Genomic DNA, 15043 nt, shown 5'->3' with positions numbered 1-15043 from the left:
GGCATCGGAAATCCAAATCCGAGATTTTGTGTATCGGATATCCAAATCCGATGATATGTTAATCGGATATCCATGTCCGATTGACACATGTTTTCGTTTTATGAAACATTCTAACTAAAATTAAATACCTCTTATCTCTTAATATCAATACAATGAATAACAAGAACATGCAAACAAATTTTAAAAAAAAATATATTAATCATCCATCAGCTATACCAATCGAAGGAAGATACAAACAAATTTTAAAATAAATACTAACCTCTAACGCTAAAAAATAGCTAATAGGAAGAAGCTGATGCCGCCCCACTGCAAATGAGCTTACACTCAACAATCCTTTGGAAATATATATATAACCAACACTCAGAAAACCTTAAGCGAGTTGCATTTCAAAGATGGAGGGATGTAAGGTTTGTTTATAAAGATGAATCACTATGCTATGCTGGAAATAAGAGAGTGTAGGAGTAGGGTGCAGAAGTGGTATGCTGGAAATGAGGGAGTGCAGGAGTGGGGTGCAGAAGTGGGGTGCAGGAGTGGGGTGCAGAAGTGGGGTGCAGGAGTGGGGTGCAGGAGTGATGTAGGGGTGTAGAGTCAAGGGGTACAGGGTCAAGGGTTGCAGAGGTCAGCAAAATGCATGCTTACTGATTGGAACAAAATGGAGGTGGTCTTAATGCTGGCACAGAAATTCACACTAATCAAAATATTAAACTCTTAAACTATTAATTAAATAAGGGTATTTTTGGAAATTGGAGGTGCAGGATGAAATACTTGGAGGTGGAGGATGAAACACCCTTAAACTTATTTTGCTGTCTGGTAATATGATATTTTTGTATGGGAAATTAATTTAATTTAATTGTAGGTTTAATACCTATTTTGGTCCCTTCTTTTGGAGGTTTTGTTCAAAATGATCCCATCTTTGGAAAAAATCACTAAGGTCCCATATTTCACTAAAAATTGTTCAAAATGGTCCTTTTGGCAGACGACGTTAAAATTTTAACGGTGCTATTGCTAGCGTGGCAGAACATTAGTGAGCTGTTTCAAACAAAGCTTGCGTGGCTGTCTAAAATTATTTAAAATAAGTTAAATTAAAAAAATAGATTAATGAAAAAAAAAAACTAACCCTGATTACTCCATTTCTGCGTTCTTTGCTTATGTGAAAGTGATTTCTGTTTCGTTGGACTTGTGCTCTCCCGCACCAGCAAAAGTAGTCATCATCAGCTGGCACCCCAACCTTAAAGACTGGCTTCAACAGCAACACATCTAGGATCTTCAGCGATTGGATAGCTGCAATTGAAATACGCTATCGACAGTTGAAAAAATGGATCCAATTTCAGCGACACGTTGTTAGGGATTGTTCCCCTCTCACCAACGGCCTTTGTTGCATTAGGGATTAGGGATTGCAATTTGCTTTCCATTTCAAAAAACACAAAATCTTCATTCTCCTCACGCATATAACAGAACCTAAATCCATGTCTTCATCATCTATCTGCATAAAAAAGGGAATCTTGTTTTTTTCTTTCTTTTTGGAAATAATTTATGGAAAAAAGTTAAAAAATAATTATAATAAAAAGAAGAGAAGTCATCTCCCTCAATTTCAAACTTCAGGATCACAAGATTGCGACTGGACACTGACTTCCTTTTGTTTGTTTCGTAGGACTAAGGTTGACATGAAGATTTCTGTTGACAGCGTTGAGTCAGATTTACTCTGTTAGTGTGCCTGCGGAAGGAGGAACAGAGAGGTGGTGACGCTTCTGGCATGGATGTTATCGACGGCGAAACTGTTGGCCGACCATGGAAGAGGATAACGACGCTGAGTTGCCGCAGGAGGGAAGTAGGGCAGTTGGAGTAATCAAATTGGGGTTAGGGTTTTTTTAATTACCCTTAAATGTTTTCAGAAAGCCACGTCATATAAATTTTAAATAGGTGGATAGACATTTGCCACGCTAGCAACTTCACCGTTAAAAATTTAACTTCGTCTGCCATAGAGACCATTTTGAACAACATTTAGGGTGTGTTCTTTTGGATGGATTTAAGGGAGATGATTTGGAGGAGATGATTTGAATGGATTTGAGTGGATTTGAGGGTAATTTTTTTGTTGGTTTTTTAAATGGATTTGTGGGTAATTGAGAGTAGATTTGAGAGTAAAGTTTGTGAGAATTAGTGTAAGATTTGATTGATGTGACAATTTTAAAAATTTGTTTAATTGATAAAAATTAAAGATTACCAAAATGTCCCTAGATATTAAAGTAATATAAAATATTATATTTAATTATAAAAATGTTTATAAAAATAAAAAATTTAACATTAATTATCAAAATTAATTTTGAAAATATACAAAAGTTATAATTTAGTAAATAAGCTCTTCTTTTTCCTGGCAACCAGAAAAGACAAAGCCATAATAGGCATTGACTTGGGAATCACCTATAGCTACGTGGCAGTGTGACAACACAAGCCCATGATTTTTGTCACATACAGGGATGAAGAGAAGAACCTTGCAGTAGAATTTTGGAAACAAGTGAGGGTAGAGATGACATTTCACATAAAATCATTTCAAATCTCTGTAATATAGCGAGATGATCAAAAGTGGCATATCCCGCAAATCAGCGCAATCTCTTCCTCGCATATCAGCTAAAACCCCTCCATCCTGCAAATCATTCCTCACACTCTCCCTTCAACAGTATTTCCCCCTCATACGAACACAACATTAATGAAACATGGGACCAGAGTGATTTTTTTTCGAAGGTGAGATCATTTTGAACAAAAGCCCCAAAAGATGAGACCAAATGATGTATTAAACCTTAATTGTATAATTTTAGGGTGTAGTTTGTATATTTGCTAACTTTCATTTATATAAATCTAATCTTAATTCGATAAGATGTTATAGTTTTGTTTATTATAAAAGTTAAGTATATGAGAATTAACCAAATATGCAAAGAAATTTTATGGATTTAAAGATTAGTTAATGAATGAACTTATACGCAAAAAAAATTATGTATATTATAATAATTATAGTATGACACTGTAAGAAGTCCTATTTTTCATTTAAGAACAAAACACGTAAATACATGTTTTGACTTTGTTAAGAAGTAAAAAATGAATATGCAAAATATTCATATAGACGAAAACTGAATAGTTATAAGGAAAATGATATTTTAACACTATTTTCTGACACCATTTTAACACTGTACATGTGTCAAAAATATGTTAAAATGTGGCACATTGTAAATATGTTTAGATGGATGGATTTGAATATTTATAATTGGGCATGTTAAAAGTTGAAGAAGACGCGCAGACATTTTTGTGTTTGCGTTTGGAAAGGAGAAAACTTAGCATCAAAGGAAATGAGTTTTTCCTTCTTTATTTTCAAACCCACTTTCTCCACTACCACCTTCAAAGATATTTCTCAACCACTTCTTCCTATTGTCTCTATATAAATAATTTTATGCCATATTTTATTACTTTTAGGAGGAGTATAAAAAGTGAAATAATTGTTGTGAGGATAAAGACACTAGTGTAAAAATAATTTATAAGCCATGTTTAGACTACAAATAATAAATTTGATGTTAAAAATGTGTGTTTGGATTTTTTTTAAAATATTTCATTCAAATTAACATTGAATTTGATAATATGTTAATTTGTAATTTAACATGAAACCAACAAATATTAAATAACCTTTAATTACATTAAGTCTGACTTTATTTAATCATCTATGTCAGACGGATGTTATATTGTAAATTGACATTTATTGTGAATGTATCTTATTTCAATTTTTCTTTTAGAATTTTAGAAATAATGTTAGCTTTCTCATTTTTTACTTTCACCTTTTGCACACGACTTTTCATTAAAGTAGTTAAATTTATAAGAGCAAATTATTCAATTCATTTCATTTTATTTTGTTACTGTGGTGTTTGTTTAGACTGAAACTTTCATTTTTTTTATTACATTTTTTATTAAAATTGGTGTTTTTATTTACTAGTCATTGTAGTACATCTTAAAAATTGTATTTTAACAGAACTTCAAATTATCATAACTTTAAACATGAACTTTGAATGGAGACATTGCAAAAGTTAAAGTTATTAAAATTGGGTGACAAACTCGTTTAAGGTATTCTTTCTCTTGAATGTTCTGGAATTTTCAATAAATCATAGTTTAAGTTATGTTTTTTTATTGTTTTTGGTATTTTTCATCAATTTTTCTATACTCTACCTACACTTTTATTTTAGATACACATATTATTTTTAAAAATTTGAAATTTTTTATAGTGTACTTTTATATTGTATATTAATATTTCATGGTTTTTTTGGAAGGAAAATATTGATAAAAAATTAAAAAAGAAAAACAAACTCACAATTTAACATATGTTATTTTTGCAACGTTAACGTCTGTTATAGCAACAGACATTAACTAATGATTGTTGATAGACAATAAACGTCAATTTGACATAATCTACTATGATGTAAAAAATTTAACATACATTAAAAACCTAAAATAACTTATATTAATATATATAATAAGTCATGAATCCAATTTATCTTAGATTTATAAAATCTTAAAATAATAATTATATAACTTTTTTTTTACATTATGCTCAGTTTTTATCTTCATTTAATATGAAATTTTCTTCTTCGTATTTTATTATTTTTAGAAGGAGGTAGTTGATGCGAGTGTAGAGAAGATAAAAATATTTGTGTACTTTATTATGCATATATATAATGAATCTTTAGAATGGTGATCATAAGAAAAAATACAACAATAATAAAACATAAATAAATGAGTCTTATTTTTTATATAATGTTTAACTTTCTTATTTTTACATCTGAAATATATAAATATAATAATAATAATAAGACATTAACTTAACTCATAATATTTCAATTTTTTTTGAAATTTTCTTTATAGAAAAAAATTTGTTGGGAAATGTGAATTATTGATGAATTTTACCAACAAAATTAAATTATTTGTAAAATTCGTCCATAAGTTCAACCCTATTTATTTTATGCTCGATCTTGTGTTATTGTTTTTATTTGTGATTTATTTTTGCAGTTAATATAACACTGTTACAAATGCCCTTTTTGCAAGTTGTGTGACAATGCTTGTGGTGCAGTTGAAGGTTGAGAAAATGTTGCGACAAAGAGAAAATAATTTAAATTTGAGATTTCGGTGAGAGTTAGAGAAACTTCTCTTTATACTAACAAAACTGCCACTGTTATTACTAAAATTTTGTGAGTCATATCATTAGCGATAAATATCATTCTTCAATAGTTATTCGTCGATAATTATTAAAGAACATATTTAACAATAATTACAAAAAAAATATTCGTCAATAATTATCATTGATCAATATTTATCAATAAATTTTATCAACGACTTTTATCGAAAAATTTTTGTTCATCAATAAATTTTTGCAATTTTCGATAAATATATATTTTTTCAGAATAATGAATTAAAATCACTTTCATCTTAAAATCTTAAACCAACATGTTAAATTATATTAATAATTAACATTGGTTTGTAAGGTATAACTTTAATGTAAAGATTCTAATGTGATGATTATTAGAATATTAAAGTATTAAAGTTATTGAGATTATTTTAGAGTTATTAAAATCAATTCCTCTCTTCTCACTTCAAAAGGGGCATTTTGGTATTTCTTATTAAGATTAATTAAAATACCATAAAAGAGGAAAAAGTTTTACTACAGTGGACTGAGTTACGATTCTGAAAAGTGAAAAAAGAGAGAACGAACGTTCTTAGAAAAGACCAATATAGATAGCGTAACTTTGACAGAGAAACTATCCTTGACAACTTCTATATCATCAAGAAGGCATTAAAGAGGAGTAAGAGGAGAGAGAACTTTTGACAGGAAGAAGTACCCAATGGATCTAGGTTAGTTCTCTTTTACTGTGTATGTGGGAATTGTGAGTATCATGAAAATTCAAAATCCTGTTGAATTAATTTTTATTCAATTGAAAAATAAAATTGCTTACACAACAATCATATAATTTTTTATTTTTTAGTTTTTATGCTCATTTTTTCAATCTCCATTAAATATGTAATGTAGTTTCATAGTCTTTGCATGCGTCTTTCCACTCACAATCTTTGAGAAGCAAAAGTTGAAGAGGAAGCTTTTAAGAAAGGTGATGAAATGAATAAAGCATGTCTGCGTTAAGTTTTTAAGGAGAAATTTTCGTCAATTTTAATGTCATCTCACTTTTCTAATAAAGGGGAACCTCACCATTCAAATAACAAGTCAAACGCCCATATATAAATTATTATTTTATATTCTCATCTTTTATTATTTTTCTAGACAAGCTATATACTAATTAATAATACAAATTAAGTCTTTTTATATACACATGTAGCAAATTTACTTTTTTTTTTTCATTTTATGTAAAAATTGATCAAACTGATAATACAAGATCATTATAAACAATTACCATATTAGTCTTTAACTAAATAAACTAAAAAAGTAACATAATAGAAAAAAAAAAAAAAACTTCGTGTTTCTTCTTTAACTCTTATTATTAAGTCTATTTTTATAGGTTATATTAATTAGGTTCTCAGTGATACCACTTACGACTTTCGCATTTTTTTTGTTTAATATTAACATATTTTATAATATTAATTGATACAAAATATTATAAATTTACTATATATCTTAATTTTTGAGTTAATGAGAATATAAATTATTTAACATACATACTATATTTTTTAAAGCTAAAGTGCACAGTTTATAAAGTTGAAAACTAAGAAAATCATGGAAATGGAAATGATTTGGTAGCAACATGAATTGATTTATTGTGTAGCAAAAGTCAAAGGAAAAATCGTTCTGAAAGTGATACATGTTTCCTAATTACGTACTTTAAAAATAATGAAATTCATTTTATTATTGTCGTTTTCCATTTTCACTTACTTTTTATACGAAGGAAAACTTTTTATCTTTTTCTTTTATATTCATTTAATACAAATAAAGAAAAAAAAAATATAATCGGTAATTAACGTATGAATGATATAGAATTTATTTTATGCTAACTTTTATCTCAACAAATTTCTCCACAACTATTTGAAAGAAGTAAAAGTTAAAACAAATTTATTTATGAACTAAAATTAAAAATTGAATTTTGATAAATTAACCATATACATATATTATACACGAGCACAACCCAACAATTTCACATCTAGTTGGCAAATATATAATTTCCCTTGATTATATTACACATGCTATTTAAAAGGATCTATTTACTTAAAGTTGTAATCGAGTTTAGAGTTTTTTTTTTTTTTTTTTTTTTTCTATCTCTATATCATGCTTTTAAAATGTTGAATTTTGATATATTAAAAATGTTTTTAATAGATATATAAAAATACGTTTATAGCCATATGTTAATCCAAGTTTTTATGGATTCAAACCTGATTAAATTAAAAAAAAAAATCAATTTAAAAAATGAGTCAAACGGAACAGGATTTACTTAATCATCGGGTTAAATGAATTTAAACTGGATTGAAATATATTGATCGCAATTTACTAACAAAATCTAATATTAGTAATTTTTTTATTATAAATATTTATTATTTTTAATTACTTAGATTGACAATTTGATTTTTCTAAGTACCAACATGTTGTTCAATAATGTTTTAATAATTTGAATGTCTTATTTTGTATGTTTGTCAACTTACATAGGTTGGTAATATTTAATTTTCAATTACTATGTTTATAATAATATCTAGTTAAATAAATAAACACTTTGATTATACAGCATAAAAAATAAATTTATCTTAATTGTATCAATAAATATATAAAAAATAAATAAAACATCTTAAAGTTAGTTAATCCACTAGCGTACTACCTTGTGATAAATTAAATTGAGTTACAAAATTTACTATTTATAAAAATAAATCAATTTGTGGTGAATCAAGTCGATTCACATGGATTAACTCACTTTTATATTCATAATTTTTAATATATTTTAAACTATCAAGTCTAATAGTGTATTTTAAAAATACATTAGAAGACTATAAAAGAAATCAACAAAGGTTACAAATTAACTAAATCAAATATTAATTTTAGTCCCTTAATTGTATTAATATGGGTATATATGGAAATATTGATAATAATAATTTGGTATAACAGCAAAAATTAAAGTTGTGTGGAGGCTTTGAAATCTTCTTTTCACAATAAACCACCTTAATAAAGAAGTAGAAAAGTGGTTAAATGAGAAAAGCAAAAGCAAAAGAAGAAAAAAAGTTGTGAAAGCTAGCACTATTTTGGAGAGGGAGACAGCTATGGTTTCACTTTGACATTAGTGGAATCATTTGCATAAATACAATGTAGTGCTGTTCTTGCTGTCAAACCCAATTTAACTTTAAACCAAATCACACACAAATCAAATGTTTAACTCCCAAAGATCTTCCATTAATGAAAACTCCAAAAGCAGATACAGAACAACATTCAAACAAAACATTATCGTTTTCTAAAGGATAATGATATGTAGACAACATTTTTTTCATAACATTTGAACATTAGTTATGTGTCAATATGTGATTGGTCAAAAATTACTTCACAATAATGTTTATGATTATTATTATTGATTGTGGAGTAATTTTTGACCATTCACAAAGTGATACGTAATCAATGTTCAAATGTTGTAAAAAAAATGTTGTCTAAATATCATTATCCTTTTCTAAATGCCAAGATTCAACATTCTTTCAGTACAACAGTTGTACAAGATTCCCTTGATCATTCCCCAGATTGTTACATGGATATATATATATATATATATATATATATATATATATATATATATATATATATATTATTTCAATTACTTATATCAAACACATGCTCCTGTTTAATATATATATAAACCCATTCCATTAATTAGACACGTCCAAAATTTATTTTTTCAATATTGGAGGCATAATTAAACAAAAAACATAAAATTGGAGAGACATAATCGAGTTAATTAGACTCACTAATCACTTAGTTTTTATTTTTCATATAAATAATAAAAAAAAAACTAGTAGTAGACATACAAAATTCTTGAATGCAAATAACTAAATTAATGCATCCTTTTCTCCTAATCCACACACATTAATACTTCCAAAACTGCTCATTAGCTTAATTAATTACGTTCGTAAGTACCAAAATTAACGTTGTTTGTGCAGAAAGAAACTCAAGTTTGCTTCTTCAATTCCTTGTAAAACCTCTTTATGAATTCTTCGGCCGCCTTGTCTACATGGTTGTCCTTGTCGTCCTCGTACTCACCGAGTGGGAACGGAGAGTCTGTAACCCTAAGCTGCCTCACCACAGGGCTACGGAAAGCGGCGGCCGGGGGCGCCTCCACCACCGCCTCATTGTTCAGCATCTCCAACACGCCCTTAACGACATTAACGGTCAGGGCCTCGTCCTCGAAGGTGGGCGGCGCGTGAGCGCACGTGAAGAAAGGGTTGTGGCGGTGGCGCTTGGTGGCAAAGAAGTTGCTGGGAGTGTTGCTGCAGCTGAACTCGTACTCCCTGGCGGCTGAGAACTGGAGGTCGTTGCCGGGGACTCCGACATGGTGGTTGTGGTGGTGGAACATGAGGTTGGTGATGGCTTTGCCGGCGAGTTTGCTGCGGCGTTTGAGCATGACGTTAAGGTGCATCATTAGCTTGCCCTTTGATATGCTTTTTCTCAACATGAAGAATGCAACACGTATTATGTTCCACACTCTCTTTGCAATCACTGCTGAATTGTTTTCCATTTCTTTTTTTGTTTTAAGATATTATGAATTTTCGAGGGAGAGAGAGAGAGAAAAAGAGAGAGAGGGAGAGATTTCTGTATGAGAATCTCTAGAAAGAAGAAGGAATGGGTTGAAGAGAAAGATGAAGAAGGAGGTATATATATATATGTATATGTGTGTGAGTTTCTTGGTTTTGCACTTGAATCAACCTACCTTAGAATAAACCCCATGGCTGCATGCAAAGATATTTTCAAATACAACTCTCATATTAAAAAAAAAAAAAACCTTTCAAACTAATTCACCTAACTTAAGCAATAAATTTATAGTTTATAGTAATGTTTCAAAAATTATAGATGTTTATATATATATATATATATATATATATATATATATGTTAATACTTATATTCTTAAATGAAATTTAAAAAAGTTATGATTTATTTCAAATATTTAATTAAAGAAGTCTTAGAAAAAAAAATTAAGGAATACATTATTTATTTACAAAGAGATTTATATATGAAAGGGGTATTCTATTAGTTAATTTTTTTTTGTCCTCTCTTAAAAATATACTATTTTTGTTATATTAAAAAGACATTTAATGTATTTTAAAATATCAAAATGAACGTAAATGAGTGTGTTTTAAAGATATAATAAAAAGAAATAGTAAAACAAATTTCGCAGAAAATTCAAATTTCATATTATGGTGTTTCCTTGAGCCAGCATGATTGGTGGAGGAGGGTTGCCTTAAGGTAAGTGAGTTGAACGTCCAATGAGATTGCGCAGATTTCTCACGTGCGTTTGAAAACGTGTGGTTTTTGGCTCTAGTAGAAAGTGATAAAGTGATTGAAATGAAACTTTTTTTATAAAAAGTTATTTTAATTTCGTAATTAATTAGAATACTTTCTTTACAGGCATACAAATAATTAAAAATTTAATAGATTATTATTATTATTATATCTAATATACACGATTAATTCTTCATGCGTTTTCCTATGTAAGAATTAGGAGAAAAATACAATTTAATTGCCCATGCATAAATCAATTTAACCCGTGTAAAAAATCGAAAATAAAACAGTCATTTTAATTTATTTAAAAATAATATTTATGTCTATTTTTTAAACCACTTTTAGATATGTGCTGTGCTGTCATGTCACAAACTATGAAAAGGTTATACGCACCTTCTTTTACCATCATCATTCATGAAAAGGTTCGATCTAAGGGTAACTTTTTTTTGCTTTGTTTGAACAAAAAAAAATTAATATTAATAGTTTTATAAATTCATTATTATAGCTTACAATAGTAACTATAATTAAGAGTTAATTTTCTTTTAGGAAATAAGAAATTGTGTAAAGAAAAAAATGTATTTTCATCTCCTAAGGCTTTTTTTTTGTCATGTACCTATTATATTTTTAACCATCTAAATTAATTTATCTCTCTTAATTAGATACATGAAAAACCTCTCATCTTAAATTTATGAATTATTAAAAGGAAAATGACATTTTAACACCATTTTGACACTACATACGTGTCAAAATGTGATTGGACGATTTCAAATTAAAAAAGTTGAGGCAGAGGTATATTTAGAAGAGAAAAACCAAAGTTTGTTTTTTTAATTTGAAATCGTCCAACCACATTTTGACACGTATGCAGTATCAACACGGTGTCAAAAAAAGGTATTAAAATATCATTTTCCTTATTAAAAAAGTAACCTCAAAGCTACTCACTCCCTGAATTTATCTATCTTTCTATTGTTTAATTCTTCAATTGTTACACCTCAATGTTTTAGTTAATATATTTATTTATTTATCGTGGTTTCAAATTGTTACACCTCCATCTTTTCTTTCTTAAGAAAAATACAAAATTTTATATTTTTTATCATGATTTTATCCTTGTAGTTAATCAGTTTTTCAGTGATGAAGATGATGATTCTATGCTGAGCCTTGAGGTAAAATTTATTGCACTTTATTATGAATAATAACAAGTAGAGAGTACATCTGACAAGGTCACACAAAACCACTGAACAAAAACAGAAAGAAGAACCCTATCTAGTTAAGGAAATGCAAACAAATCTCAGAAGAAACGACGACCCTTGAAGAAGGAGTGAAAGGTTACAAACAAACCAAAAAAACCTCAGAAGTCAACTTCGGTGTTCTTCGACATAACAAGGTCATTCTTTGTCCTGAAAGATAGCAATGGAAGCATTCGCAAACCAGATGAACGAGAGACGTGTATGGAGTTCTTAATACTTACAGTAGATTCAATGGAAGCCCTAGCAAGTGTTGTCAGCCATGTCCTTTGCACCAGTAAAATTATACACTAATACACGAAAAAAAAAGAGGCTTCTACTGCTAATAAAGAGATTAATCATACCAAGAGAGAACTTAAAGGGTAATAATAGGTTAACCTGTCTATATGTAACAGTGACTAGTTTTGGATTGAATCGATATTAATCGATGATTTCAGACATAAGATATATCAGACAAAACATACTTTATGTCTGAAGTGATTAACATGGTAATATTAATTGGCTATTTTGATATCATTGATCTCTCTTGTAAGTGCTGGAATGCAACTAGAACTACGAGCAATTCCTCCTTTCTTAGGGCCTCCTTTGTCCCTAGGGCTAATGGACTTGGCCCTTCTACCATCTATGGTGTTCTTTTTGAGCATCTCTTTCATGGCCTGTGCTTGGAACAGAACAGGGAAAGCCCTACCATATTTGTTGAACCTAACACATGCACTCATGTGTGCACTCAAAGCTTCTTCCTTTTCTCCGCCATTTTTCTCCAACTCTTCTTTCACTGCCTCAGAACACAACCCACACACCCACTTCCCGTTGAACTTCTCACGCACACGGTCGATGTACTCCGGTGTGCACTCCTCACACATCCCACAGCACTCACACTTGGCATTCTCAACCTCAGATATTGCCGGCAGCTTCAACTCATCCATCTCTTCTTTGCTCAGCTCAAAAGAGATGTCCGAGACCGTTCGTTGAAGGTTATCTGATGCAAGCTTTGGTGGTTTTGACATGTTGCTTTTCCTAGAGAAAGAGCTAACCAGAGACTCTCCATGGGGTGCCATGGTGGATGGAGGACGAAAAAGAATATAAATATATATATCAGAAAAGTTTAATCTTGCAAAATGGGGTTTGTGTTTAAGAGTGTTGTATTGGAAACAACAATGCAGTATATGGAAAAGCTTGAAGAAGGAAGGAGCAATCCTATTTATAATAGTTGTAGTTGGTTAGGTGAATGTGAAGGATTTGAAGATGGGTGGATCTGAGAAACTGAAGTGTCAGTTTTCCATGATCGTGAACCTGCTACATTTTTCTGGAAAAAATTAATGACAAAGGCAAGCTTTTCGAAAATTGAAATAAATGTATATCTAATCTCAAAGATTCGTGTCCTTCTTTTGTTGTTATCTATATATGTTTCTGCTACTTAGTACTGTGCTTCCGTGCTTGGTGGTTGTGTCTTAAAAAAAGAGGTTACGTGACACGTGCTGCATGCATGCATGCTTTCTTTGGAGAGAAAAGGACTGCAAATTAGTCATTCTCCACTCCATTTTTGAGTGGAAGAGGATTTCATCTTCATTAATATTTTGAGTTTCTTTTACATGGTTTTTTATTTCACATTTTAATCTAATGCTGTGAAATGATTTTTTGAAATTATATAAAACTTTATAATGAGCTTAATTTAGTCTAATGGTTAAATAGATTTTCTTTTTGTTAAAAGTTATTAAAGGAGAGTCATGCTATATATATATGTAAGTCTTGAGCGTAACATAAATAGAACGTAAGGTAAAATCGAATGCATGCAAGTGGTTTGAGAGAATGGATCTTAAAATGAAGTTTGACATAGCAAAAGCGCAATGTTGGTGTTGAGCTTAATAGGTGAATGTGACATGATGCACAAGGAAATGTTTGTGAGGGTAAGTAGTGCAGTGAATAAGGTTGTTTCCCTGAAAAATTATTTTTAACAATTTTTTTATAACCGAACACAAGATACGTATTATCATTTTATTGATTTGTTTGAATTTATTTTTAAAAAATATTTAAAACGGAACAATTATAATCTATCACATATGCGTTATTAAAAAATTATCAAAAAATAGTTATTAAAATAACTTTTTCCTTTTTTAATACTGTTCTTTTTAGCAAGAAAAATGATTTTTTGACACATTTACATTTTTTAGACCCTATCTTTACTTACTTTTTATTCTCTTCTTTATTGAAAAACTACAAAACTTTAAACTCTATTTTAGGAATAAATCGATGAGATGTGGTCCAATAGCAAGCTAGCAGCAACAAGTTGTAGAGATTCACATGTTAGCATAGTGAAACCATATATATGTATATAGCTGCTTCGGCTTTCTTCTTTTGGGGTAAAGTTATCTACACGAAAAAAGAAAAAGGAAGAAGAAGGAAGAGATGTAAGAGAACGATGAACTTCCATTTCACGAGAGTGAACTCCAAAAAGCATTTGAAGTTAGTTGCGTGAATTAAATAAAGTAGAAGCCTCTCTGATACGGATGCTGAATTCTGGTAATTACTACGAATAAAGATGATGTAGATACATAACAGTACACATCTAAATCAATGAATATGTGAATGACATGAAGCCTAAGTTTAATTAATTAACACACGTCACCAACACAATCATCAATCCACACATTATTTCTTACTCAGATAAAAAAACTATTCTTTTTTTCTGCTAAATTTAACTTCCAGGAGTTTTCTGCTAAAATGGCTTCTCATTTTATAAATATTAATTGTTTGAAGCTGATACCCCCGACATGTAACTGACTTTGTATGTAGATGTCATATACAATCATTTCAGCCTCAAACTATTAAACTATTAATTTTGGTTGCCAGTTGAGAGATCCTCCTGGACCACTTTGAGCAGAAAAATCCACAAGTAGTCACACGCAAGGAGCATAATGCAAAGATTAATGCCCAACCATACCCAACAAGATTCATCATTCCTGAGTTAATAAGGTAATACCTGTCACACCCCATTTAATACCCCTCCTTAGTGGGGTACACGTGTCAGCCGTCCGATTTTCCCTAGTGAAGTGGGAGACCAACTCTGCCAAGTTTTAATTCCCTTCCTTCGTGATCCGTGCAGTATCAGCAGAGCAGTAAAACCCCAGAAAGTGGAAGGCAGGTGGCACGCTGAAGTGGGCCGAACGTTCTGAATGGAGGTAGTATATAAGGTAAAATGAGAAACCTGACGCCACTTTTCCCATGCAATCTTCTTCCTCAAACTCGTACTTCTGAAAGTCTCAAATTCTCCTCCTTCCCTCTAAACCTCCCAACCTTCTCTCTAAAAT

General features: G+C 30.1%; 2 protein-coding genes across 2 annotated transcripts; both read right to left on the bottom strand.

The window, feature by feature from the left end:
• Window positions 1–8965: 8965 nt before the first annotated feature.
• On the bottom strand, window positions 8966–9939 carry LOC106773945. The gene has a single exon (XM_014660712.2). The coding sequence runs from the start codon at window positions 9729–9731 to the stop codon at window positions 9165–9167; it is 567 nt and encodes a 188-aa protein (XP_014516198.1). The 5' UTR covers window positions 9732–9939; the 3' UTR covers window positions 8966–9164.
• Window positions 9940–11649: 1710 nt separating this feature from the next.
• Window positions 11650–12941, bottom strand: LOC106773834. The gene has a single exon (XM_014660592.2). The coding sequence runs from the start codon at window positions 12791–12793 to the stop codon at window positions 12230–12232; it is 564 nt and encodes a 187-aa protein (XP_014516078.1). The 5' UTR covers window positions 12794–12941; the 3' UTR covers window positions 11650–12229.
• Window positions 12942–15043: the final 2102 nt, after the last annotated feature.

Source organism: Vigna radiata, chromosome 9 (assembly GCF_000741045.1).
Source record: "Vigna radiata var. radiata cultivar VC1973A chromosome 9, Vradiata_ver6, whole genome shotgun sequence".
Classification (NCBI taxonomy): domain Eukaryota; kingdom Viridiplantae; phylum Streptophyta; class Magnoliopsida; order Fabales; family Fabaceae; genus Vigna; species Vigna radiata.
The sequence above is the reverse complement of the archived record's forward strand: the minus strand, read 5'-3'. Positions and strand labels throughout refer to the sequence as shown.